Source organism: Molossus molossus, unplaced genomic scaffold, assembly GCF_014108415.1.
Source record: "Molossus molossus isolate mMolMol1 unplaced genomic scaffold, mMolMol1.p scaffold_m16_p_8, whole genome shotgun sequence".
Classification (NCBI taxonomy): Eukaryota; Metazoa; Chordata; class Mammalia; order Chiroptera; family Molossidae; genus Molossus; species Molossus molossus.
This window is the reverse complement of record NW_023425402.1, coordinates 36,598,654-36,625,234: the sequence shown is the minus strand read 5'-3', so window position 1 is coordinate 36,625,234 and position 26,581 is coordinate 36,598,654. Positions and strand designations below refer to the sequence as shown.

General features: G+C 37.9%; 1 protein-coding gene across 1 annotated transcript in view; it reads right to left on the bottom strand.

The window, feature by feature from the left end:
* Window positions 1–26,581, bottom strand: part of RIMS1 (regulating synaptic membrane exocytosis 1) — a 428,918-nt gene that overhangs the window by 32,275 nt on the left and 370,062 nt on the right. The window contains exon 24 of the mRNA XM_036248759.1: window positions 24,459–24,694. Within this exon, the coding sequence (XP_036104652.1) occupies window positions 24,459–24,694 (236 nt within the window). The remainder of the gene's footprint in view (window positions 1–24,458; window positions 24,695–26,581) is intronic.

The following is a 26,581-nucleotide window of genomic DNA, read 5'->3' as shown; positions in this document are numbered from 1 at the left end:
GCTACATGGTTTAGCCAATATTTGAGAATTGTGGAAAATTTTTCTTAGTCAAATGATTAGTATTTCATAAAGGTTAGAATGACATAAGTTTTACATGATGTAAACTATAAAAGACAAACTTTCCACAGATAGCATGGGTGAAGTGCACACACAGTGGAGCCTCCTTCAGATATCCATTCTCTACCGAGTAAACACTCCTGTATGGCTATCCATTTTCACTGCTCTTAAAGGTACAGTTATACCTCCATCAACAGAGAAATGTATCCCAATGATGTGTTTCATGTAGCAAACAGAGATAGAAACTATATCAGAAGGGGCACTAGGGTGTGACAAAGTTGAAGATAACATAAAACCACACACACACACACACACACACACACACACACACACACACACACACCAGAAACCATGCCACTGCCAACCTTAAGGCAGAAAAGTAGGGGAACCAGAATAGAGTTATATCAACAGGAGTAGGGGAGGGGGCTTGGCCTCTGGCCAGGCTTGAACAGGAAGAAGGAAATGCCTGGAATGCAGAGTTAATGCCAGCAGACTGGCAAAAGACAAGGAATGCTCCCTGGAAGCTGGTGATCAGGAAAGGTCTTAAAATGAGCTAAGCCCACAAGAATGGAAGGCTGTATGTGGTGAGTTCCTCTCCTCTCCCATCCAACACAAGTACTAAATGAGATAACCTATAAATTCAGCTAAAGAAAGCCTGGCACGATTTCAGAAGAAAATTTCTAACCGTCTAATTATCTCCTTACCCAGTTGGTTGATGCCCGAAATCTCTGTATTCAGGGCAACTATGTTCATTATACAATTAGAAATAAAATGCAAGCACCTGGTCAAAGAAACTGAATAAAAATGCATCTCTCAGCATAAAAGCAACCAACCAAGGTGTGCTTTCTATTTTTGTGTGTGTATGTTTTAAATAGGCTTAATGAATAATTTTTTTTTTTTTTAAAAAGAGTCGTTATCAATGAAAACGCATACATACCAGAATCCTTTTGAAGAGGAAAAGGTAGTTAGTAACTCAAGTCTTCATGCTTCAACTCCAAATACTTCTCTTCATTCTAATTTCCTTGCATCTACTCTTGCCTCCCCCACCCCGAGCACCATGCTCCAAAACAAACAGGAAATGCTTTAAATCTGCTAATCAGATCTTTGCACATATTTCTTCAAAACTCTTCAATGGTATTCCGCTGCAGTTACGATGAACCCAAACTCTCAGGTATAGTCATAAGGCCCCAGTGGACTTGGTCCCAACCTGCCCTCAAGAATGTCCTTACCCTGCTCTCTCCTTTCTCCACGCACTAGAGCATTCTTTCACCTCTCAGAATCAGTACCAGCTTTCCCATGACAGGTCTTTGTCCATAATATTTCTTTTGCCTGAAATCTTGTCCTTCCCCTGCACGGTTCCCCTCTGCCTATATCACTGTCTCATTTCTCAGGTCCTGGAGTAAACCTCACTGCCACCAGTCCATGTAGGACGGTCACAGGGCTCTACACCTTTCATAATACGTAGTGTACTTGAGATGGCTTTCACGTGTCTGTCTTTTGTTATGTTGTACGATCCACAAGGGCAAGCACCACATCTACCCTGCTTATTACTGTATCCTCTGAGTCTAGCACATGCTAGATGCTCAATAAGTAAGGACTTGATCACAGGCCTCTGGCCCCCAATTCCACACTCCTTGTGCCACATCTCTCAGAACAAAAGGAATTGGACAATGTACCTAGTGGAAAAAGAACATCGATAAAAATGAACAAAGAGTTGGTTAGAAACCAAACTTGGAAGACATAATTTTGTTAAGCATTCTACCTATTTATTTATTTTTGTTAATCCTCACCTGAGGATATTTTTCCATTGAGTATTAGACAGAGTGGAAGAGAGGGAGGGAGGGAGAGAGAGACACATCACTTGGTTGCCTCCTGCACAACCCCAACTGGGGCCGGAGATCGATCCTGCAACCCAGGTACATGCCCTTGACCAGGAATCAAACCCATGACCCTTTGGTCTGTGGGCCGATGCTCTAACTGCTGAGCCAAACCATCCAGGGCTACTTATTTATCTTTCATTTAACCAAAACAAATGAAAGTTTTGATAAGGCATTTTTATTACATAGCTATTCTGCTTGCTAGATGGGTTATTAGACAAATGAGGATAAAATTAGTTGTGTTAGATGGAATATATTTATGCAGTTTGCCTTTCATAAAGTCTGTGTTTTGCGTCATATTTTCCTCATTATATTTAAGTATGTGCTTTAGTTTCTAATTTTATATTGTAAATTTGTGGGTTCTCCCCTCCTGTGGCCAGAACAGCAGCCCTGCCATATTCTTAAATAGGGCTTTTGATGAATTTCAGACCTTACCTTATAAAATCCAAATCTGCCCATGGTAAATAGAATAGTTTGCCCCCCAAAATGTTTATCTCCTAATGTCTAGAACACGTATGTTATGTTACACGGCAAGGAGGGGATTATGGTTGCAGATGGAATTAAGTTTGCTGATCAACCGATTTTAAAATAAGATTATCCTGAATGATCTGGGGGAGGGCATGCAGTATAATCTCAAGGCTCCTTACAAAGGGAAGAGACAGACACAGAGTCAGAGTCAGAGTGATGTCATGAGAAAGCTGGCTTTGAGGAGGGAGGAGGGCTGGGAGCCAAGCAGTGAGGATAGCTCCTGGACACTGGGAGGCAGGGAAGTGGGTTCCCCCTCCAGTAGCCGGACAACAGCCTTGCCAACACCCTGACCCTTTTGGAACTTCTGACCTCCAGAACTATAAGATAATACGTTTCTGTTGTTGTAGGCCATTAAATTTGTGGTAATTTGATAAAGCAGCAATAATTAACTAATGCACTGCCCCATACTAGGAGATGACTCAAAAAGTTGTTATTCTACAAAAAAAACCTCCCTAAAATTGTCTTTTATTCATAAGATTCATGATCTAAATTCTAAGAATAATTGTAGAAAATTTCCAAATAATTTTGAAAAGTCTACCATTTATAAAGAGAATTTCTAAGCCAGGAAACATAATCTACTATTATTATTATTAGGAAATAGAGTCATTTGTAGAATCCCTTTAGCCAAATATTTATTAAGTAGCTAAAGAAACTATAGACAAAAGTAAAGCCCGGTCTCTGCCCCAATTTTGTGATACTTTTATGCACCCTACACATTTTCCCCTTATTAGACTCTGTATAAGCCTACATTTAAATACAAACACTACCACTGGTAACATTTTTGGTAAGTTGTTTATCTTAAGTTTCCTTTTATGTAAAGTGAACACTTCTTAGTTTTCGGTAAGAATAGAAATGATATATGTAAAGTACCCAGGGCAGGATCTGACACCTAACAGGCTATAGCTATTACATTAATATATAATAACTTGCTATTTATAGATTTATATATTGCTTAACATTGTATGGCAGATTCCTTGTATCTTCTCACAAATAAGAAATTTGACTAATGACAGTTCCATATATGCTTGAAAGCAGTTGCTAATAGTTTATTTTATAAGTAAGACTACTTTATAAGTAAGATAAAAACCATTTTATAAGATATGCTTCATAAAACTATTTTATAACTAAGATAAAGACACAGTGCTCTGGTTAGAAACTAAGTTATAAATTACAACATACAGTAACCTTACATAAATGGGAATTTCAAATTAGCATTAAAATGATTATTGGCAGGGTGTTTAATAACCCATTATTTGACAAAAATTAAAATATTAGGAAAGCTAGACTGGCTGGTGTGGCTCAGTGGTTGAGCATCGACCCATGCACCAAGAGGTTGCCAGTTTGATTCCCAGTCAGGCACATGTCCAGGTTGTGGGCCAAATCCCTAGGAGGCGGCCAATCGATGTCCTCTCTCATCGATGTTTCTATCTCTCTCTCCCTCTCCCTTCCTCTCACTCTAAAATCAATAAAGAAAAAAAAAATTGAAAGTGTATTTTGTTTAAAATTAGAAAAGCTAGATGCTACTTGTTACTTTTAGGTTGCTCTTTAATGGTGATGGGAGAGAAGAGGTGTGGGAAAGCAGCCCAACGAGCGAGGGAGAGGAAGGGCTCTGCCTGGGGATTCGGGATGGTGTGAAACTTGAGTTAGGAGGGCAAACAGAATTCTGACTCACAAATTGTTCTGCTTTAGCCCAGTCACTCCAATTAAGGCAAACACACCTACGTAATAAATGTTATACAACTTGTGTTAAAACTCTATAAAAACTGTTGAACATTAAAAATACCTTATATCAAGGTTGATATAGGATACAAGATGCTTCCAGAAAGTTGAGTATAATAAACATTTTATATGTTGGGACATTTTCATGATTTTTAGCAATAATATTTCAGATATATGCTCATGGGAAACACAGTTACCTTAACACACAGTAACATATATTTGAAACACAACTTTGAGAAATACTTTGCCTTTGTGATTTATGTTTTATGGACATTAATTATTTCATATGACCCTTGAAGAAAAATGATTGTCGACTGGACAGGCAACCTTTGTTATTTTACAGACTAATTAAAGAAATGCATATCAAATATAATAGTGAATTAATTTCTTGTCTTACAGAGGTATTGGTGACTGTATGAGCAATAAATGATAATTTAATAAGCTTTGCTATTTACGTGACTGCCTGAAATGCTCACTATGAAGAAGAACCACTGGAGATATTCCTAACTGGCTCTGTGCTGTTTGGGAAAAAGGTAAATTGCTTTCTAATATGTAATTTAAAGTGGAGATGAAGCCCAGAGAACATATGAATGGGTGGTAGAAAGGGCCCTTACATGGCTTCTTAGATGCCTTAGTTGGCACAGTAGATTTAAGATGCCTCATTTGGTATTAATGGCTGGGGCTCTATTATACACCCTGAGGGCTGCTACCATGTTTCCTAACGCAGGCGGTTAGCTGGAGCCTGATACACCAGATCACAGAGCCCCTAAACTTTCACTTCTATCCTTTCCCTAATTCTCTCCTGTCCCAGTGCAGAAGGTCTCTCCTCCTTTCTGGACCAGATCCTTCTCCCTCCTGTGTTCTCCAGAACCATGCTCTGTTAATTACATCCTTTCCTGATCTTTTCACCTTAAAATCTTCCTTTTATTAGACTACAAGTACTTCCAAACCTATTCTCCTCCCCCACAAACTTAATTGGCAGCCTCCTGTGTTTATATCTCAGAGAACTGTGTTTAAATGAGCCTCTTCTGGATCTGCCCCTACATAATCTCTAGTTAAGTTTAATAGTGTGCAAACAAGAATTTCTCTTTAATTTATCCAAGCAGCTTTGCTCATCAGAAATTCTGGAATCTCACCTGCCACTTCTAAATATTTCTTCCAGTTTCTCATACAAACTTACAGCCTTCCTTTGCATTAGCGAAAGACTCTCTGAAATGTTTTTGAAATCATGACCCTCACAGAACTGACAAGATCATCACCTTCATTACTTCACCTTGCCTAGTAGACTCAGTCTTTAATTATATTGTGTTGAAATGATGTCTATTTTGTTTTTCTGACCAGCATTTGGCAATAGTTTTTTTCTTATTCTTCAGTCACTTGTATGAGGGTGAAAGAGAACAGATTCACATCTTCCTATACCTGCACAAACACAGGATTGTTTCGGTGCTTTGCTCTGCTTTGCAGCCGCGGTGCTCACACTGCTGGGAGGGAACTGCTTTCTACGGGCAGCGGCTGTGGTTTGGGGAACTCCGTGCATGAGGTGTGAAGGTTAGGGCTTACAGAAGTGAAACAATGGAGATGAGCATCACTCTTTAGTAAAAAGTATTCAAGGTCATGCTTTGTTCATCTCTATTTGAGTTTCCTCCCTGGTAAACGGGAAACATGATACGAGCACCGACTTCACAGGGCTATTTGATAGATTAAATACATTAATAATGCTACAGCAACTTGGAAGAGTGATATATAAATGCACATATTGACAGAATCTAGGAGAAATAATTGAGGAGCAGAGGTGAGAGAAAAAAGCGTAAATACCATGTGCCTAGAGATATGACCACCTTCAATCACCTCCTTTCCTCCAATCGCCTGCTCCCAATAATAATTTTACCAAAGTAGATTAACTCATAAATGCTGGGCATGAACAAAGTTTTAATTCAGTTTTTTTATAAAAATAAATGGATGGCTCAGCCTCACATATTACTCTATGTGGTATGGGACAGAGGAAGCTTGACTCCAAGAATCAGAAGAAGACTGGAAAATTTAAAACTGAGAGGTGAACACATAGCTTGGGGCCAGTTTTAGAGTCTGACAGGCTTTGAAACTGGGATAAAGAGGCTCCCAGATTACACTGGCAATGTACAAATCCTGTAATGACAGAAGCAAGCAGCAGTCTTTTCACTCTACTTAAAAAACACTTGAAACTCTCAGATGATTTAACTAATAATAATGAAAGACATTTTAAGTCAGGTGTATGAGAGCCAGTTAGCTGCTCACCTCCTTCCCTTGCATAAAATTGATACGAAGTGGCTGTTTAGCCGGGATTGTTATTTCCCAGCCCCCATGCCTAGTATGTCAGCTTGGTCATGTGATTTTTTTGTCATTAACAGAACATTAACACAAATGATGTGTGGCACCTCCAGAGCAAGGCTTTTAAGAAGCAGATGTACCTCCTCCATTCTCCTTCTGTCCGCCTGCCATGTGGATTCAGATGACAAACAGGCGTGAGAGGTCAAGAGCCTGGGTACCTGAACGATCGCATGGAGCCGAGTGGACTGTCAACCACAAGCACCTGCTCGAACAGTTCAGGGAACAATACATACGACTGTGTTGAACTTGAGCCTTTACACATTTTAGGGTCAATTTTTATAACAGCTAGAATTATATTAATATTATAAAATATTGAGGATTACAGCTCAGTCTGATAGCTAAGAACAAAGATGCTAGCATCCAAATACAGAATCTCCCAGTTACCGGCTATGTGACCCAGGAAAAATAATCTAATCTTCTTGAGCTTGAGATTCCTTATCTGAAAAATGGTGATAATAATGGTACCTGTTTTATATTACTAGATGTGTGCCAGTCTGGCTCATAATAAGTACCTACTAAACTATGCCTTTATTAATATCTGTAATTAGGCTTATCCTTGTGGATAAATAAGCTAAGTAAACAGAGCAAATGAATCCAGTTTTCTTATAAGTTTGGAGAGTCATTCCTCAATATATAAATGACTTCCTTATAGCATTTTCCTATATTTTTCCCCAACAATCAACTTGCAGAGGGGTGATTTTGTAGATAATTGCCTGGTACTTCCATTATACCCATATTACCTTCTCCCACGGGACCACTGTTCTCCTCCCCAGCTGCCTTTATACACACAACATGGGCCAAAGGGCACCTCTCACACATCTGTACTCTCTTCTTTCTTCCCTGCTCTTTCCACCCCCTTCCCAGCTATGCCCAGGAAATCCCTTCTCCCTGGCCCCGCAGACTCAGAAAGCAGTGAAATGGTGCAGAGAAAAACCAGTACAATTCTGAATACGACTTACTACTTTGCGAGCAGACAGTGTAATTTGATGTACTATCCCGTCTTCCTATATGCCTTTCCCCACAGGAAAACCGAGCAGAATCCACTACACTCACAGATGACCAACAAACTTGTTTTTGTTAAAGCAACAAGTAGTAAAATGTTACTGTATAAGAGCCTTTGCACATTTTAAGAGAGTATTAGCTCAAAGATTGAGCTAATTGCTGGGTGTCCGTAGAGTATCAAGGCCCTGCCACTGGACAGCTGGCGGACAGTCGCTTCACTGCCCCACCTTAAGGACATACTCCACTTAGGAGCACAGATGGTGTAGCCCAACTGTGGGTTTAAACCCCAGCTCTGCCCTCATGAGTGTGAACTTGGGCAAGTTGCTTAAGCTCTCTCTGTTTCCTTCCCTGACAGGTAAAATAAGATGAATAATAAAGCAAAGCAATATCAATGAGGGAGAAAAAGCAGTGGTTGCTTTAGCTTGTGTGAACTTATACAGATACACACTTTAAAGTTTTCTCTCTATAAAGGGAAACGGAATTCAAATTAAATAATTTTCTAGTTATATAGACGTCTACAGAAATGACAAAATGCTAACCATTGATACTGGATATTCTGGGTATATATAATCATACACTTTATTAACAGTTGATGGCACTTTAAACCTCCCCAGACAATGTAGTATAGTAGTTACAAAACTACCATACGCTAGGTGCCTTATAAACAACAAACATTCATTTCTCACAGTTCTGGAGCTGGGAAGTCCAAGACCACAGTGCTGGGGGATCCGGTGTCTGGAGGGTCCCTTCCTCGAAGGCAGTCCTCGCACAGTGACCGCACGGAAGAGAGGGGCGGCTGGCTCTCTGGGGCCTGTTGCGTAAGGACACTAATTTCCTTCATGAGGGTTCTACCCTCACAACCTAATCATTCCCCAAACCACTCACATCCTAATTCCATCGCACTGGGGATTAGGTTTCAACACATACGTTTTAGGGTGACACAGATATTGTCCACAGCACAGAGATCCAAAGAGACAAATTCTCTCTGCCACTTCCTAGCTGTGTGGCTTTGAGCAAGTGACTTAACCTCTCTCAGCCTTTGTCTTCCCTTTGTAAATCCAGAGGTAATCACCAGACTCTGTAATAAACTCTCATAGCAACCTCACAGGCTTGCTGAGAGGATTCAGTGTGATAATGCACGTCAGTGCTTGACACAGGACCAGTCACAGAACACGGCTGAGCACGCTTGGGCCGTTCTCACCAGCTACTGATGGCCCCTTGATAAACATCCGCGGGATGAATAAAATATTTGGCATCACATAAACATTAATGCCTGTGTTGAGTGGGTATAAAAGCAGTAGCCACTTAATTTCAGTGGCCCAAAATTGCTGGTTTCAGGTACTACTGACTTAAAGATTTAAAGGTGGAAAAGAAGGAACAACACCAATGTCACTATGGTTATGTTATGAAAGTCAGATTCTTTTGAAAATAAAAATTTCAGGTGATATGTATGTAAAATTCAAAATATTGATGCTCCTTTCAACTAAATTTGAATTCTCACAATTATTTTCCAGATGGAAAGAAAAATTCATGAGAACACATTAAATTTCATAGAAACTTTGAGGATGAAGAGCATATATTTGTATTATATTTAACTTCAAAACTCATTTTCTCCAGGAATCCTTCCTCAATTACAGCATCCCCAATCTTCCCTAGTATACCCAGGCTCTTATACTAAAAGCTTTCAGTAAGTTTGCACTGATGGGATCGTACGCATGGGAGGCCTTGTAATGGTAAAGTTCTATTGGAGTAGATGGCCCTTCGGCTGCAGAGATACTGCTCAGTAAATGGCATTGTAAACAACTGGAGGGCAAGGGAAAAGCTTCTATTTCTGTGTCCCAGGAAGAATACTCAGTGCGGAGTTCTAAAGGGCACAGGCTTCTCTCAAATGCCTGGCTGACGGGCATGCAGTGAAAACTATAAAACCATAAAGGCAGAAGAAAAGAATAGGCAACTGGCATTGCTTTGAATAACGTCACTAAGCCACTTACAGAGTAAAAAGACGTGCACCTAACTGTCAAACTGTGCTCTCCAGCCGAGAATCTAGGGCGAGCCGACTGAATGGAAAGCGCTGGAGGGGTCCCAGGGAGGTAACGTCTGTCTCCAGCGCCCTCGGCAGAGGGGTGTCAACAGATTTCGGTGCTTACAGAGCCACTTCGATGGCGACGCTCCCACCAAGAGACCCATAAATCAGGCCACATACACCTTGGAAACGAAAATCAATATCTGCAATGGCACTTACACTAAATCCAAGCATTTCTGGGAAAAATTGCATCATCATCCTGGTCAATGCATTTAACACAACAATTAAAACATCTGGATTCAGCCTTTGTCCCTCATATAACTGTACCCAGAATGTGGATAGTTTGTCAAAATTAATTACATAATTTATTAAGGTGGAGAGTTTTTCTCCACAAAAATAGAATGCTTCTGAGTCTTTTCTTTACAAGAGACAATAAAGAATGAGCCCCGAGAAGACAGAGCTGTCATTAGGCATTATAGAAGCCAAAGACTAAACTGAAAGTAGATTCTCACTTTGAAGGTAAAATTTTCCTGTTCACATCAGTCTTCTCAGTAAGTCTCTGATATGTATGTCAATTGGTATTTTTTTGGTCAATGATCTGCTGAAGATCACACAAATCAATGAAATTTCATGTAAGCTTTCTCAAAATGACATCTTCTGTTTCTTTTTTCTTTTCCTTTATAAAAACAATTGGATAATAGTTTGGGTAAATTTCCTGAGGTAGAAATTTTAAATAGAAATTGGCTTTTTTAGCAGAAGGTTGAATCACACATATTAGATTAACTACCTCATGAATTCAATTTTCTGTGGACTTCTAATCAATAGACTTAACTCTCAAGACCCCCCCCCACCCTGTTTTCAGTTTCTATAATGCACATAGATCAAAGATTCTTTCTAACACTTTCAAATTCAAAGTGATAAAAATGTTAAATTAAGATCTTAATTTATTTGCTTGTATTTCCCAATGAATATACTTCTACCTCATTAGATAATAGCAAAGTGTTTCAATGCAACTATGTTATTAGAAATATAAATATATTTAGTTATTACCTATTACTTCTATCCCTTTTACATTTGAAACTTTCCTAAGTATATGATTATTTACTATTTGATGAACTGTCAGAAGTTTTATAGTTTCAAATCAATAGCTTAGAAAAATTGGTTTTTCCATTTACAAAAAAAACCCTAGAGTACTGAGTTTGAATCTGAAATACGGACTTCTAGTTCTCCAGCAGTCTGAGAACATAAGTCTCTTAAGCCTCACTGAAACCATGACTAATCATGTGTGCTACATTCTTTAGTCATAAGAAAAGAATCCCTACAATGTAAATTATTTTGTCATAAGTATCACAATGTACTGGCCTGACATCAGGGGTTTTATTTTCAATATAAAAATCCATTAGCTGACATACAAAGTAGTTACATTAGATCCATTATGCACAGAGATCCTCTGTCTCCATCCCTAACAATAGACAGATTTCCAAAAAATCTGGATATTTTTGTATTACTCACTTATACATTTCCACAAGGTTAATAGGCAGACTTTATTAAATGAAGTAATATATGTAAGAGGGTGTTAGAAACTGTAATATCTTAATCATTATCAATGCAAATTTTTATCTTTCACTAAATTTTCTAATAAAATGTTACTTTAATTTTTTTAGTAATGGTAAAGAAGTCACTATTACACCAATTCATTTACTGCCTCAAAACCTTAAAATAATAATTAGCTACTGTTATTTATAGAAGGGTTAAAACTTAAAAGCAAAATGGTGGAATTATCCAGTAAAATGTATCCAGATCAATATCTAAGTGCTTTTGAAGTGATATGTAAGCAAAAAAGAGAGGGAAATGGAGGTAGAAAAGTAATAAAAATAACTTCTATTTTTATTTTTTCTTTATTGATTTTAGAGAGAGAAGAAGGAAGAGGGAGAGAGAGGTAGAAACACTGATGATGAGAAAACATCCACTGGCTGCCTCCTGCATGCGCCCCCACTGGGGACCGGGCCCACAACCTGGGCATGTGCCCTGACGGGGAATTCAACTGGCGACCTCTTGGTGCATGGGTCGATGCTCAACTACTGGGCCATAACAGCTGGGCAATGACTTAAAATGGTGGGGTTTTTTGGTTTGATGTTTTGATTTCTGAAAAATAGAAAACTCACAAGAAAAAAATTGTCTTTAAAATTTACCAAGAACAGCATGTCACAATGTTAACTGAAATACCACAATATAGTCAATTAATTCTCATCTGGGCATGATATTCTGACTAAGCAAGCATCATAGCCACCCATCCAATGACTTCTATCCAAGGTTCTTGTGCGTTAAAGGCACTATGTTGTCTAAGACCCAAAATACCTGCTGCATGATTACTGTTCTTGAGTAACTTGGAAGTTTGTTTTGTGACAAGAACTCTAAAGAGATTTATGGGGCAGAGAAGTATTTATACAGCACTATATGAGAATAAAAACAAGTCTTACAGGAGTTCGGAGAGTCACAGTTAGCCCTGATAGGAAGCTGGAATTTGGATAGGGCTTAAGCAAAGAGAAGGAATTTGACAGGCAAGATGACAGATTAAGAACTTGCCAGGTGGAGGGGTTAGCACGTGTAAAGGTGCAAAGAAGGAAGCTTTGAGGAGTATTTTGTGAACTCGAGGACAAGTCCAGCTGAAGCATTGCCAGAAATGAAGTTGTACGTGTGAGAGACAGAAAATAAACAAGACTTATTTACTCATGTCAAATAAAAAGGAGACATTTTAACCAGTATTTTTCTATTGTACACATCTTATTGGATTCACATCTGCACAATACATGTGTCCTAAAATATACGTTAAATTTTATCCAAATTAAATTCATGCCCATAAACTTTCTGTGACCTTGGCAAGGATGGTCTGGGGAATCGGGTTGGACAATATTCAGACTGAAGTGTGAGGAGGACTGAGTGGCTTGTAAGGAAAGAGACAAAATACAGAAAATCTTTCAAAAGTTCCATTCACTCAAGAATATCTTTGTGTGCCTAGCACAAGCATTGGGCTAAGTAATTACCATGAAATAAAAGACACAGTCCCTCAGCTCCCAACTGGGAAAACTAGGTTTGAGGGAAGTGCTTTTACAACTTTATGTAAGCAGCTAAGTCAGGGATCAATTTTTAGGGCAAGGTTGAAGGTTTGAGGTATCTTATCTTTGGGGGGATAAGCCTTCATTCTGGAGAATCAGTGTGTCTAATGAGAGGCTGTCAGTAGGTGCATGGCATAACTACAGTGAGAAGGGGGACAATTTAACTCCTGACTGAGGGGCAGAGATGTGGGAGGGAGCCATGGAAATGACCACTAGCTCATGCCTCTATCTGCAGTCTGCACCTGCAGGCACCAAGTCCTTGGCCTAGACACAAAGTCACGACATTTTCTCCTGAAAGGTCGAGATAGTGAATATTTTGAGCTTTGTAGCATGAAAGCAGGACAATATGTAAATGAACGAGCATGACTGCATTTCAATAAAACTGTATTCTTGGACACCAAAAATAAATTTTATGCAATTTTCATGTCACAAAATATTATTCTTATTGTTAATTTTAGAAACCATTTGAAAAATCATAGAAATCATTTATTTTTCTACTTTATAGCTGGGAACACGAAGGCTAAAAGTGGTCTTTAACTTTTTGTTTTCTTCTGCAGTCTTCTAGATCCTTTCCCTGTATTCTACACTTCCTTCCTGAGCAAATTCATCGACTCTGGTTGCCATTTATACACTATTATTGCTTATGGTTTTATTAGTATTAATAAAACAAAGTTCATAAAAATATTAACTAATTATTCAGCAATTTTTCACAGTAAATTTGCAATTAGTGATGTTATTGCAGATTTTTATATATTCCTTTTGTTTTTCTGGGTTTAAAAGTCTGAAAAATAATTAGAAAATAAAGCAGCACTTTTCAACCAGTGTGCTGCAAGAATTTTTAAAATATGATATACCTATTTAGTCAGAGACAATGACTTCTTTTCCCTTAGACTGTCAAATAAAAAAAAAAATGACAACAGCCGAATGCCTTGAATCATAAATACATAGGTCATATAATAGAGTTACATCTTATTGCTCATGTCGCATAATAAGGTTGCACTGATTGGTTAATTCTTGGTAGCAGAAATTCTTATATACAAATACAGGCATCTGATTTTTTAAAAAGTCACTCTGGATTATAAAGGGTAGGTAATTAGTATTACTGCTACTATTATTTATAAATCAACATTATATGTATTTTTTTGGTCAGATGGGCAAAAAAATGTAATATATTTTTGGTGTGCCACAGAATTTTAGTGATTAGTTTATGTGTGCCATGGGATGAAAAAAGATGAAAATCACTGTAATGAATCAATAAAAATATCTCTATATAAAACTAGGATGCATTGAAATTGGTCATCTGCTGTAAAAATTATCAGAGAAGATTCTTGTTAAGTTGGAGTGACTCAGAATGTTTTATAACACTTATTCTGAAATTGACCTCATGTTTAAAAATTATCTCTGCCTGGCCTGGCCAGTGTGGCTCAGTGCATCTGAGTGTTGTCCCATGGACTGAGAGGTCCCGGTTCAATTCCAGGGCAGGACACATGTCTGGGTTGCAGACTCGACCCCGAGTAGGGGTGTGCAGGAGGCAGCTGATGGATGCTGATGCTTCTATCATCGATGTTTCTATTTCTCTCTCCCCTCCTCTCTCTAAAATAATCAATAAAAACATAATAAAATTATTTTAGTAGAGTTAATAATAAATGTCACCATATATAATTATTTGAATACTTATTATATTGTGCTTTGAGGGCCCATAATTAATGTTAGTTTCCTCCTAAAATACAAATTAATTCTAAAAATTAATTCCACTCAAATAAATATTTTTCCTGCCAAAGCAACCTAAAAGTATATCTACAGAATAGCCAAACTCAAAATTTATAGGTCAGAGCAAAAAAAGGACAAAAATAGAACAGCTAGTATGTTTGAAAATACTAATCCTTATTAGGGCATCTCTTCAGAAGATGAGTTACTGTAGCCACATCAAATCTCTATTAACAGTAGTGAATTCCTAAGCCAGACAGCAACAGTAAATAAAGGAACCCATGCTTACATTCATCTGATGGTTTTGCAGACTTGAGAATCATTTCTGGCACCATGATTTTGTGTTCAGGAAAACAAAGAACATGAAACATTACGTTCCTCAGAATGTTTTTCTTGTTATTAAATGAATCAAGGAAATGAGGGACAGACTAGGAATTTAGATTTCAGCAAGACTTTGATTCATAGTAGCTTTTTGTTTCTGAAACTTGGGGGCGGGGCATGGGGGGGCACTAATTTTTTGTAAGAATTTTTTGTTTCCAATTTAATCAGCAGAGGCAAGAATACTTTTCCTAGAATGTTCAGAGACCACCATAGCTTTTCTTCCCTGCAGCTACAACTTACTTTCATGAAGGAAAAGGTAGATTCTCATTACAAAGCAACACTAGACTTAAAATACAGAGAATGTTTTGGTAAACTGAATTGCTTGTAAAGAGAAAAAAATAAGTTCCAGGGCAAATGTAACACAGTCATTTTCCCAAGGTAAAGACAGTACGAGGTCCAAGCTGGTACTCACTTGACTTATTTGATGATTTGCTTTATCTGTGTAACTTTTTGGGAAAAAACTGAAATAAAAGATTAGCAGAAGAAAATTTAACATGTTGAAAATTTTCTTGCCATGATTATTGTTTAAGGACAATGTAAATTTTAAAATATTACCTTGAACTCATGGGAAATTAGCTTATTCAAGTACTACCCTTTAGGTGTTAGTGGGTTACAGTTATAGTTTTATCAGTGTATAGGATTCTTTTCTTTTCTTTCTTTTATTTTTTTAATTCTCACCTGAGGACATTTTTCTATTTTTTGTACAGATAGAGTGGGAGGGAGAGAGAGGAAGGGAGAGAGAGAGAGAAACATCGATGTGAAGGGACACATCGAGTGGCTGCCACCCGCACGACCAACCAGGGCCGGGGACAAACTGCAACTGAAGTATGTGCCCTTAGCGGGAACCAAACCCGGGTCTCTCCAGACCGCAGGCCGACGCTCTAACCGCTGAGCCAAACTGGCCAGGGCAGGATTCTTTTCTTGACAGAACAGGGAAATTTTGTTCGTTTCTATCTATAATTTAATCTTGAGAAGTTAGTGATATGCTTTGGAAATTTACTAACTCTTATTAAGCAAATCTGAAGTCAAATATCCATAATCTCCCCCAAACTTCTTTGAATACTTATGTTTTTGCTTGTAGTATAATCCTGTAGGATAATGAACTCCATGTAGTTTTGAACTCTATTATGGACCTTCTAGCTCCAACCGCTGAGCCAAACGGCCAGGGCTATTATGGACCTTCTAAAGTGTTTCATTCCTGTGACTATAATGAAATAATTGTTTAATTTCATTGAGATAAATTGCCAAGACAAGGGAACAAAAAGCTTTTAGACCCATATTCTGAGTGAGACTAAGAAAGAGACCTGCTCATTGGGCAGAGGGGCAGGTTGACCGCTGTCTGGGGTGTGTTGGGGGTTGGATGGGGAGGTTGAAGAGATTGAGTGAAAAGAAAAACTCATGGACAACAACAATGGGGTGGCTGCCAAGGGGGCGGTAGAGGGGGAAGTGGAGAAGGGTATGGGGGGATAAATGGTGATGGAAGGAGACCTGACTTGGGGTGGTGAACACACAATACAGTGTACAGATGATATGTTGTGGAATTGTACACCTGAAACCTGTATACTTTTGTTAACCAGTGTCACTTCGATAAATTCAACAAAAAGGGGAAAAAACAGGTGAGAGAGAGAGGGCAGAGCTTCAGCTTTGTCCAGTGAGACTCATATTAACGCTGGTGAGAGTCACACTCAGTAGCAAATGGAAACCCAAGACAGGCAAATTTCCAAAGTAAGTACATAAATCAAATTTTATATCAGATTCTTAAAGACTGGAGACATGATCTTAAAGAATCCCATGATAATCTCAGAAATCCTGGCCAGGACACTGGAGATGCACAAAAGCAGGCGATGAGAGTCTTGAAAGAATAGCTAAAATGAACTAGATACCTATAAGGGTGACACTGATCCCTGGTGTAAGTTTGTCTGCTGCTCAGCACAACTTTCTTTCACACCAGTTAACTTCTTACAGCATCCCCCCATCCCCTCTCTCCATTTGCTCTTGCCTCTAAAAAGGCCAAAGTCCTCTTACTCAAGCTCCTTCAGCTTTCAACATTCCCACTGCCATATGCCTCCGGATTCCAACCATTTCCTCATTTTAAAAATCAAACTCATGGGAATGCAGACTGGTGCAACCACTATGGAAAACACTATGGTGTTACCTTTAAAAAATTAAAAATTGAACTGCCATTTGACCCAGTGATCCCACTTCTAGGAATATACCCTAAGAAGCCTGAAACACCAATCAGAAAGAATATATGTACCCCCATGTTCATAGCAGCACTATTTACAATACTAAGATCTGGAAACAGCCCAAGTGTCCATCAGTAGATGAATGGATAAAAAAGCAGTGGTACATATACACAATGGAGTACTATGCAGCTGTCAGAAAGAAAGATCTCTTATCCTTTGAGACGACATGGAGGGATCTGCAGAGTATTATCCTAAGCGAAACAAGCCAAGCAGAGAAAGACAAATATCACATGATCTCACTTATTTGTGGAATATAATGAACATAACAGCCTGAAGAACAGGGTAGTCCCAGAGACATGAAAGTGGGGTACAGACTGACAATTCCCAGAAGAGGGGATGGTGGGGGAGAGATAAACCACAGAACTTATATGCATGTGTGCATGAACAATGGACATGGACAACAAAGCTGGGGACAGGGCGGGGAGGGCTGGGGAGGGGTTATCACTGGGGGAAAAAGGAAAAACATCTGTAACAAAAATAAATTAATTAATTTACAAAAATTTAAAAAATAAAAAATAAATAAGGAAATAAATACAGTGGAAAAAAATAAAAATAAAACTCATTTCTTCTATTTCTTTTTCACTTAACCCCCTCTACTCCACCACTTTCACCCACACTCAACCCTCCCAAAAGAGAGAGGGATAACTCATCCATGGACAGGACAACAGTGTGGTGACTGCAGGGCTGGACGGGGAAGGGTGGAGGGGGAAAAGGACATGGAGTGGATAAATGGTGATGAGAAAAAAAAATTTAAATACAGATGATATAGTATAGAATTGTACCCCTGAAACATATATATTTTTATTAACCAATATCAACCTAATACATTCAATAAAGAATAAAATTAAAAAATTTAAATTACAAGGAGCAAAATCAAACTCAGAGGAAGCACCATCTTTCCCTCTCTCTAAGAATAACCTTGTGTCCTTGAATTACTCCTTTTGTTCTCTGGAACTTTGCTCCACTAATTAAAATTCTTTGTGTTGTATTTTTTTCATCCCTTCATCTAGAGGTGGTCGTTCCATTCTTCATCCTGGAAAAATGCTCAGGTGTCCTTTACACACACACACACACACACTTATTCCTAGTACTCCCTCAATTACAGTCTGGTACATGAAAGATGCTTAATAAGCGTTGGCAGAATGAATAAGAATATACTGCTCACACCTCGATCTCTTTCCTTCCTAATTCTGTGTAAAAATAAATGAACAATAATTTCCACTATTTATCCATTTACCCAGCTCTAGGCTCATCCTTCTGAATCGGCTGTAGGGAGGTGGGAGCAGCTTTAACTACACCTCTCTCCCCATCCCCCTGAGCTCCTCCACAGTATCTTCTGTTCTAGGTCCTCCCACCCAGGACAAGAGCCCCATCCGAATACAGTGGGGGCTAACTAGTATGGGTAAATGAGATGGTGATTAGAGAGAGAAAACTGAAATAAATGACAAAAGAGACAGTGGAGGGCTCCAGCCGCCCCCCCCCCCCCCCCCCCGCCCACAGGGACGCACACTCCAACCTCACTATTTCGCATGCTCGCCCTTTCATACGGCTTTCCTGTGGCCAGACTGTGTCTGTAGACTGAGACAATTAGTTGAAAAACAGATTTGTGTTTTCTTCCCAATATTTTTCCTTCCCCTTTCCACAAAATTATTAGACTTTCATTAATTTCCACAAAAAGTATGTTACGCTTCCATGCTTCAGGGATTTCGGCAGGAAAACAGAGGCAGGTGGAAGGTCGTAGTAACTCTGTTTAGTCTTTTGTGAATGCCTGACCTCCAAAACTGAGGCTGGCTGCTAAGGGTGTCAGATCAGGTGGAGAGAAGACTTTGCAGGACCGCTAGACTGGGCCGAGCCTGTGGGGACTGGGCCCTGCTCTACGCACCCTGTTTTAACACAAAAAGAGAGGGGAATACACCAGGAACTTTATGTGACTTGAAGGTAATGTTTATACAGGTCCAGAATCTTTCAATCAGACAGAGTGTGCCTCATTTTTTTGTTAAATTTATTTAATTAATTAATTAATTTTTGTTACAGATGTTTCTCCTTTTCCCCCCACTGACCCCCCTCCCCCCTCCCTTCTCCTCCCTCCCCACTGTGCCTCATTTTCAAGTCTCTAATTTTTTCTTTTCACCTCTCTCCATGTGAGATACTTTTCCTTAATAAATATTCCTTTGCTCATGGCAGTAGCTCAGAATTTTTGTGCTTGCAGCAAGTGGACAGTGAAGTCAGGGAGCTTAGCTATAGGAATTCCAAGAAAACAAAGAGAGCACTGAATGTTGACCCAACAGGGGACAACTTTATAGAGTTAGAGGCTCTTGAACAGGGTCTGAAAGAAAAGGATTTGGACAGGAGAAAAAGAAATTTGGATGACAAAAAGGTACAGAATATCTATCATTAAAGAAACATAGAAGGGATTCCTTAGCATGATCTTAGTACAATATTGACTCTTAATTGTTTAATTAATTTAATGTTATAATCATTAAAATGATATTAATCTAACGAAGTACCCTCATCTGTTAATGATGAAACAGCTATGAGAGAGGGAGATCAATCGGCTAGTGCCTCCCATACGTGCCCCAACTGGGGATCAAACCCACAGCCCACGTATGTGCATGACCAGAAATCAAACCTGCAACCCTTTGGTGTATGGGATGATGCTCTAACCAACTGAGCAACCCGGCCAGGGCTCTTCCCACTTCTTTTGGTAACACACTTAAATGGCACTGGGTTTTATTTTTATTATTTTGCTTTATATTTTCTCATTTAGTTCTTTTGGTTCCTGTTTATTTCAAGTGTGAATGATTTCTGCTGGGTATGATAATATTAATTCTGAAATACTCACTGTGGCTAGTACAGTACTGGAGCTATATAGTTATTCAATAATATAAGATAAAGTAAATCAAGCAATATCTAGTCAAAAAGACAACAGCTTACATTTATAGACGTTTTCTTCACAAAAGCTAAAAGTTCTAGTCAGAAATCATAGTCTCACATGCCCAGTACCTATATTATCTATCCTGAGGTGACCTGTCTCTTGTGTTGAGAAAGGATATCCAATTAAAATGAAAGAAATCTTTCAAGTAATTTTAGGATGCATAGAGACTTATTTGCCATATCCCAGAGGAATAAGCACTTATTTTCAACATTTAATCAATGTGTTGTTCCCTGTGTCCTAGAAAGTCCTTCTCTGATCATCTCTTCAAGAAAGCCTCTCAAGACTGCGTAAGAGTGAATTACATTCTTCTTTGGTTCACTCCGTGCCACTTTGAAGCTTGGATAATTGCCCTTTTAGAGCTGAAATATTTATATGCATTCACCTTATTATACTTATTATATCTTTGAGGGCAGGGAAACTACCTCATTCAATGTTTTTAGTACTCCTAGCTCTTGGTCTAGTGCCTGGCATGGTGTCTATCATGTACTAACAGCACAGGTGTGTAGTAATGTTTGTTGAACCTTATTTAAAACTCCTTCTTTCAGCACAGTGGTTAAGAGCATGGGCTCCGGTGCCAGGGAGCCTGGGTTTAAATTCTGGCCCAATTACTTGCAGTGGAACCTTGGACAAGTAACCTAATCCCTCTATGCCTCAGTTTCTTCAACTCCAAAATGGAAATAATAATAATAGCACTTCATAAATTTGTTGTGACTAAGGAGTGAAATTATACACACATACACGTATATAATTTAAGAGCACATGGAAAAACCTTGACATGTAAATCTATTATCAATTTTATTCAATTAGATACATGAATATTTACCATTCTATGATACTTATCATAGTTATCTTACACTTACAGGTAATTACAAGGGTGTATTTAGGGATGATTCATCACAGATTTGTGTGCCCTTCTTAGTAATGCCCTCATTTACAAGAGAGGAGGAGGTTACTGTTGCTGGGATATCATATCATCTGTCTGTGACTGAGGGACCAAATCCTCACAGCACATCATAAGCTAAAATCTCCTTCACATTCTAAAGTCTAGCCCTAAGTTCACCCAGAGCTTCACCAATTCCAATATATTCCTGAATCTGGAGCCTTTTCTTCAATTCCCCTTTCCTTCACTACCTCACTTTTCCATCTAATTCAGCAACTGTTTATTGAACAGGTTTGTGGCCATGTGCTTGACTACTTGAAGGCATTTACCAGTAGTAGCACTAGAGTCATTGTTTGGAAACTTTTCTGTTATATCACTCCCCTAGTTTCAAAAAAAAAAAAAAAATATATATATATATATATACACACACACACACATATACATATATATACACACATATATGTGTGTATATATATATGATTTCTACTTCCATTATGAGTAAAAAGTATGGTACAGGTGATTTTAAAATATTCATATTATTTATAATCAAAACAGTCTATAAGAATAAGTATATATATATATAATTAAAGAGCCTAGGACATTATATATATAATTGAAGAACATACTAAATGTTCTTCATAGCAAATGTGTGTGTGTGTGTGTGTGTGTGTGTGTGTGTGTAATATCTACTAGGCTCTTCAATTTGTTAAATACATTTTACTTGATTTCGAACAAATATACTCCTTTGAGCAAATCTGTGGCTATAAAAACAAAAAAAGAACAACAATGTGCTTAAAATCCTTCATTCTATAAAGAACTGGACTGGTTAAACTTTATTTCCAAGGGCTTCATTTTTCCCTGATTATGGCATGGGTACTGTAGTGGAGAGAGAATCTGTAACCTAGGGTGACAGAACTGGATCCCAAAGAGGCTCACTAATTGAAGCCCTTACATTAAACATCATGAAACATTTAAATTAAACATGATAGGTACATTCCCTTCCATAGAATACACAGCTTATATTAATGCATAAGTAATGTTGTTATTTTCCTCTGAATCTTTTATCAATTAACCTTATTAGAAAATGTCTTCTCTATGCTCTTGGAGGACATCCTGAAAAGCCTCGCCGGTTTGGAAGGAATCATTTTATTTCATAACAATGACATTTAAATAAACTAGTCTAGTGTGAATCAATACTAGGTAGTTTGCTTTTCTGGAATGATGGGCCTGGAGAAGACAGAGCTTAGGGAAAAAAAAAAAAGGATTCTAAGGGTTTGTAGCCATTAAAACTGTGGTGTTGCCGGAAGGAAGGGCTGAGCATTCAGATGTGTGGAAATACCGAGCACGTTTAAAGCGGGACATCCAAGAGGGGCTTTCCTAGGGCACGTTTGGACTAGGGCATATTTCCTGGGTGAGGAGGAATCCAAAAGTACAGATTTAATGATCATTTGCAGAAGCTGAAGCAATGAAAAATAAGATTTCTTACAATGAGAAATTCTAAATTTCAGTGAATCTTCAGAAGAAAGAAGAAATATAATCATTGATAGAGGGGGGAAATCACTTGAAGATAGAAAAAGGAGAAAAAGCAGGCCATGTACTGAAAAAAAGAACAGTGATAATTGTGGTTTGCTACCACTTGTCACTGACTTTAGAAAGATCAAGAAGAATAAAAACGGGTTATCAAATAAAAGGTAAAATTATGATGTAGAAAAACATAAAATTTTATATGTGGAAAGTTCATAGGAGGACATCAATCCAACCCACCTATTATATGAGCAAACTCATGTAATAATATAAAGGAAAAGAATCCTGGAAAGATAAAATCAAAGTTCACTCACTGAGTCACTTTGGAACAGGCTGTTTTGTTATTTTGGCTTTGTAATCTAATGTCCTCTCTACTCCCATACATTGCAACACAGTAGGATATTCCATGTAAGTACTGACAATACAACTTTTAGGAAGGCTGGTTTTGCAATTCAACAATAAACATAACCAGAATAAAATTTAAATTCATAAAACAAAAGGCCTGAGTGTTTCAATGACAATCCTTTGAACTTACTGTTGTGTTTCATTCTAAAAAACCATAATTCTACTCAACTAGTATCTAAGTATAGGAGAAAAAAAGTGGTGGGGGGAGAGAGAGAGAGAGAGAGAGAGAGAGAGAGAGAGAGAGAGAGAGAGACTGTAGAAAGTTGGAGGAAGAAGATAAGCCATCTCCTAAACCTGCAGCTCTCACACAAGGAAACATGGTTTCCTAAAACGACCGAAGAACATTTCCATTTCATATACATGATGAAGGATTTTGAAATCTGGTGGTAAAAGGTTTATCCACACCCAATACTGTAAAGCATCATCACATCAACACCAAAACCCAAGAAGTACCACCATTAAAAATAAAACAAAGAAAACAGAACAGTGAAAAATGCCTCCTACTCCCAAGGAAGAAACCTGACCCTAAGGAAGACAGCTCTCCATAATAAACATGTTGATCATCTTAGTGGGATGGTACGGAGGCAGATCTATCAGAGATGTTAGCTAATCTAGCCTTGTTCTAAACCTATGGTTTTCAGAAAGACAAACCTCTGTTTAGATGAATAGCTGTATGTACTAGTTCAGTTTTTGATGGCTCAAAATTTCCTGTCTCTAATTTATTTGTCAAATTTTCAGGTAGCATGCATCATTTTAAATAGGTACTTTCCAGGATGCCAAGTCAACTATAAAAAGGACTTCATGAAAGTTTTTTTGGTAAAAGTAAATTTTGCGACGAGACTTTTGCTGTTAAGAAACAAAAAATGGTACCAATGGTTATAACAGGAGAAACAGGTGCCGACAATGGGAATCAGTTTGATATTTCTCTTACCTTTCGTTTTCCACAGATAGTACTGAGCATAGTAATGAATTGCTAATATGTCTGACCAAATGTTATGTAATAATCTTAGGCAGTGTTTTATATTTTATAATACCAAAATAACCATCCTCCAGTTTGCCTTTTTTTTTCTAAATACCTTGAGGACATAAAGCTTTTAAGATTTATAAGCAGTAGAAAAATATTTGAAACTCAGATTTGTATTAAAACATTATTCTTTGCACAAATCCACTGACCCATTTTCCTAAAGTAAAAATAACTGTGGGGTTTTTACTTGCATTGAAAATTTAACAATTACAGTTCAATTTTTATATTCATACAGTGCCATAGAAACTATATTTCAAGTTGCACAACTGACCTTCTTTTCTATAACAAATATAGAGAGTGCCTAAATTATAAGTCGAGGAACATTTTGAAAAGGAGAATCCTGTTGCTTTTCTTGCACATAAGTCAATTTGGATCTTTAACACTTCTTTGCATTTCCTTGCGTATTTATAAACATGACTTTAATTTTTTTAACTTATAGGACAATATATGACTATATTACAGATTGACAATGATACCTTGTTAGATAGCTGTATAGAAACAAAATAAGCCCACACATGAACAGATTTCCAGAGACAGAAAAATAACCTTCCTTTGCAAAGAAGAAAAAATACACTCTACAAATCTCATCACAATCCACAGCACGAAGGTTCACTTTTGTCTCTCCAGCCAGACCTTGAGATGTTTAAGCTGAATTCACTTCACTCACCTGTTTGGCTTAGTTGGGACGTGCTTCTACTCCTTCGAGACACTATGGCGACCACTTTGGCACTCAGACTGGATCTCCGTTTCTTTCCACCTGCTCCAACTGTCCCCACAGCTGTGTCCGACTGGCTGCCGTCATTATGCTCCAGTGTGTACATCTCTCCACTCACACTGGTGCTCTTCGTGATGGCTCTTCCTGAAGTCCCCATCCGTCTGCCTTGCATTTTAGGGGTAAATGAACTATATTTACAAAGTAAAAACATATACGCATTCATAAATTACAGGTCAGCATAACTGAAATTCTAAATCTAATTTATTTTAAAATAATCCAGGCAAATTTTTAGGGGAAAAGCAAGATGAGTAGTACTTCTACAGTTATACATACTTTGAGATGACAACACCACCCCCAAATATTTACTAGATATAGTTGAAAACAATGTAACCGAGGAAGCTATACACTTTTAAAAAGATAGTACAAAGAAATGCAACCAATGCTCTCTGTTAGGTAAATGCTACTGACCAATTTTGTAAATAGTTCCTATGTTACTTTCTGAAAAACTAAAATAGTTAAATCAATGAGACATGTTTTTATACATTCATGAGGAAAAATTTTTGTTAAAAATGGACACTAAATTTGCCACATTACAAGGTTTAAACAATGCAGTATCTATTCTCCTTTGGGATTCTAAAGAACAGACATATATTTCTGATCCCTTTCCTTCCTTGTCCCTGACGCTCCCTCTCCTCCAAATAAACGTTATCTCATTTTCCGATTTCAGCCCTTCAAATTCACATGCTCTAGGCTGAGACTTTTCTTTATAATGTTCTTTTCTATCAAAACTTAATTGTCTATGTTTCCAGATTGTACTAGTTTATCTGAATTATATTACTGTTCTTTTCTCCCAAATGCATAAACTACAGTTGATAATTTCAAGAACCATGGAAGGTCAGTGGGAAAAACAAACAAACAAACAAAAAATGCTCTCTGCTTGCCAAAGTTAATGTCTGTCTGTGAGTTAGAGACAGGTAGAGAAGGGAGTGGGGAGCCAAGGATATCAGCATTCTTTGAACCTTTTTGAATTAACATTGCACATGCAGCCATATTATACATCTAGCTAGGCCGTCTTTGGTTCAATAAAGGCCTGGCTAGACATATCTGAAATGACCCTCTTAATTTTATGTTCCTTTGACATATTTGCAAAAATTGGCTTACATGACCCTTGCTACCAAATCAATCTTCTATTTCTTAACCTGATCTACAGAATACATGATCTAATGTAGCATATTTTAACAGTAATCTTACTCAATAGAGAAGTCAAAATAAATCCTAATGTGATTAGAACTGATAAAACAGAGTTTTATCTTGGGATCATGTAACATATTGTGGTCACATATATAATGAGTGTTTAAGCAGAAAGGGAAATTGGTGTGTGGTGAGTTCAGAAAGGCAGGTAGGTGATACTATTGTGAAATTTTGTACAATGTTCTTTAGGTTATAGAAAAGTTTAAAAGTATAGAAGAATGAATGTCTCCTATAACATGTCTATCATGAAAATTTATTCAAGATATGGTGGGACGATTTAAATAATTTTGTATGGCTATTTAATCACAGCAATGACCTGTTCTCCATTGTTGACATGTAAAAATTCTGAAAGAAGTTAAAGGAAATCTCTATATAGTAAGTGATTACCATTTTGAGAGGGGCTGAATTAAGACGTTGTGTTAAAAATGATTTTGTGAATAAATATGAAATAGTTTTTCCTCAAAAAATAAAATATTTTGTTTAAAAGCATTCTGATATGATCCAAGGACTGTGCATAGTTTCCTAAAAAACCTAGAATACCATACGTTCAAGGAGAACATGTTAGTCATTTTCAATTCTTCTGTCTACCTGACTGAGGGGAGATGGTCAGGGGGTCTTATTAGTCAGATTAATTTAACCAATGAGAAGGTCACTGTTTTAGCACAAATGTGCTTTCTATTCCCCTATTTCTTAAACTTTTATTTGCTCAGCTTCCATTGCCTGGAGAAGTACTCCTGTCATTTAGGTGTGCCGCAGCAGCCCTTTGAGATGCTTTGTAAACCTTTTCAGAGTCTTTCCAGTATGACTGCTGTCTCCCAGCCCTT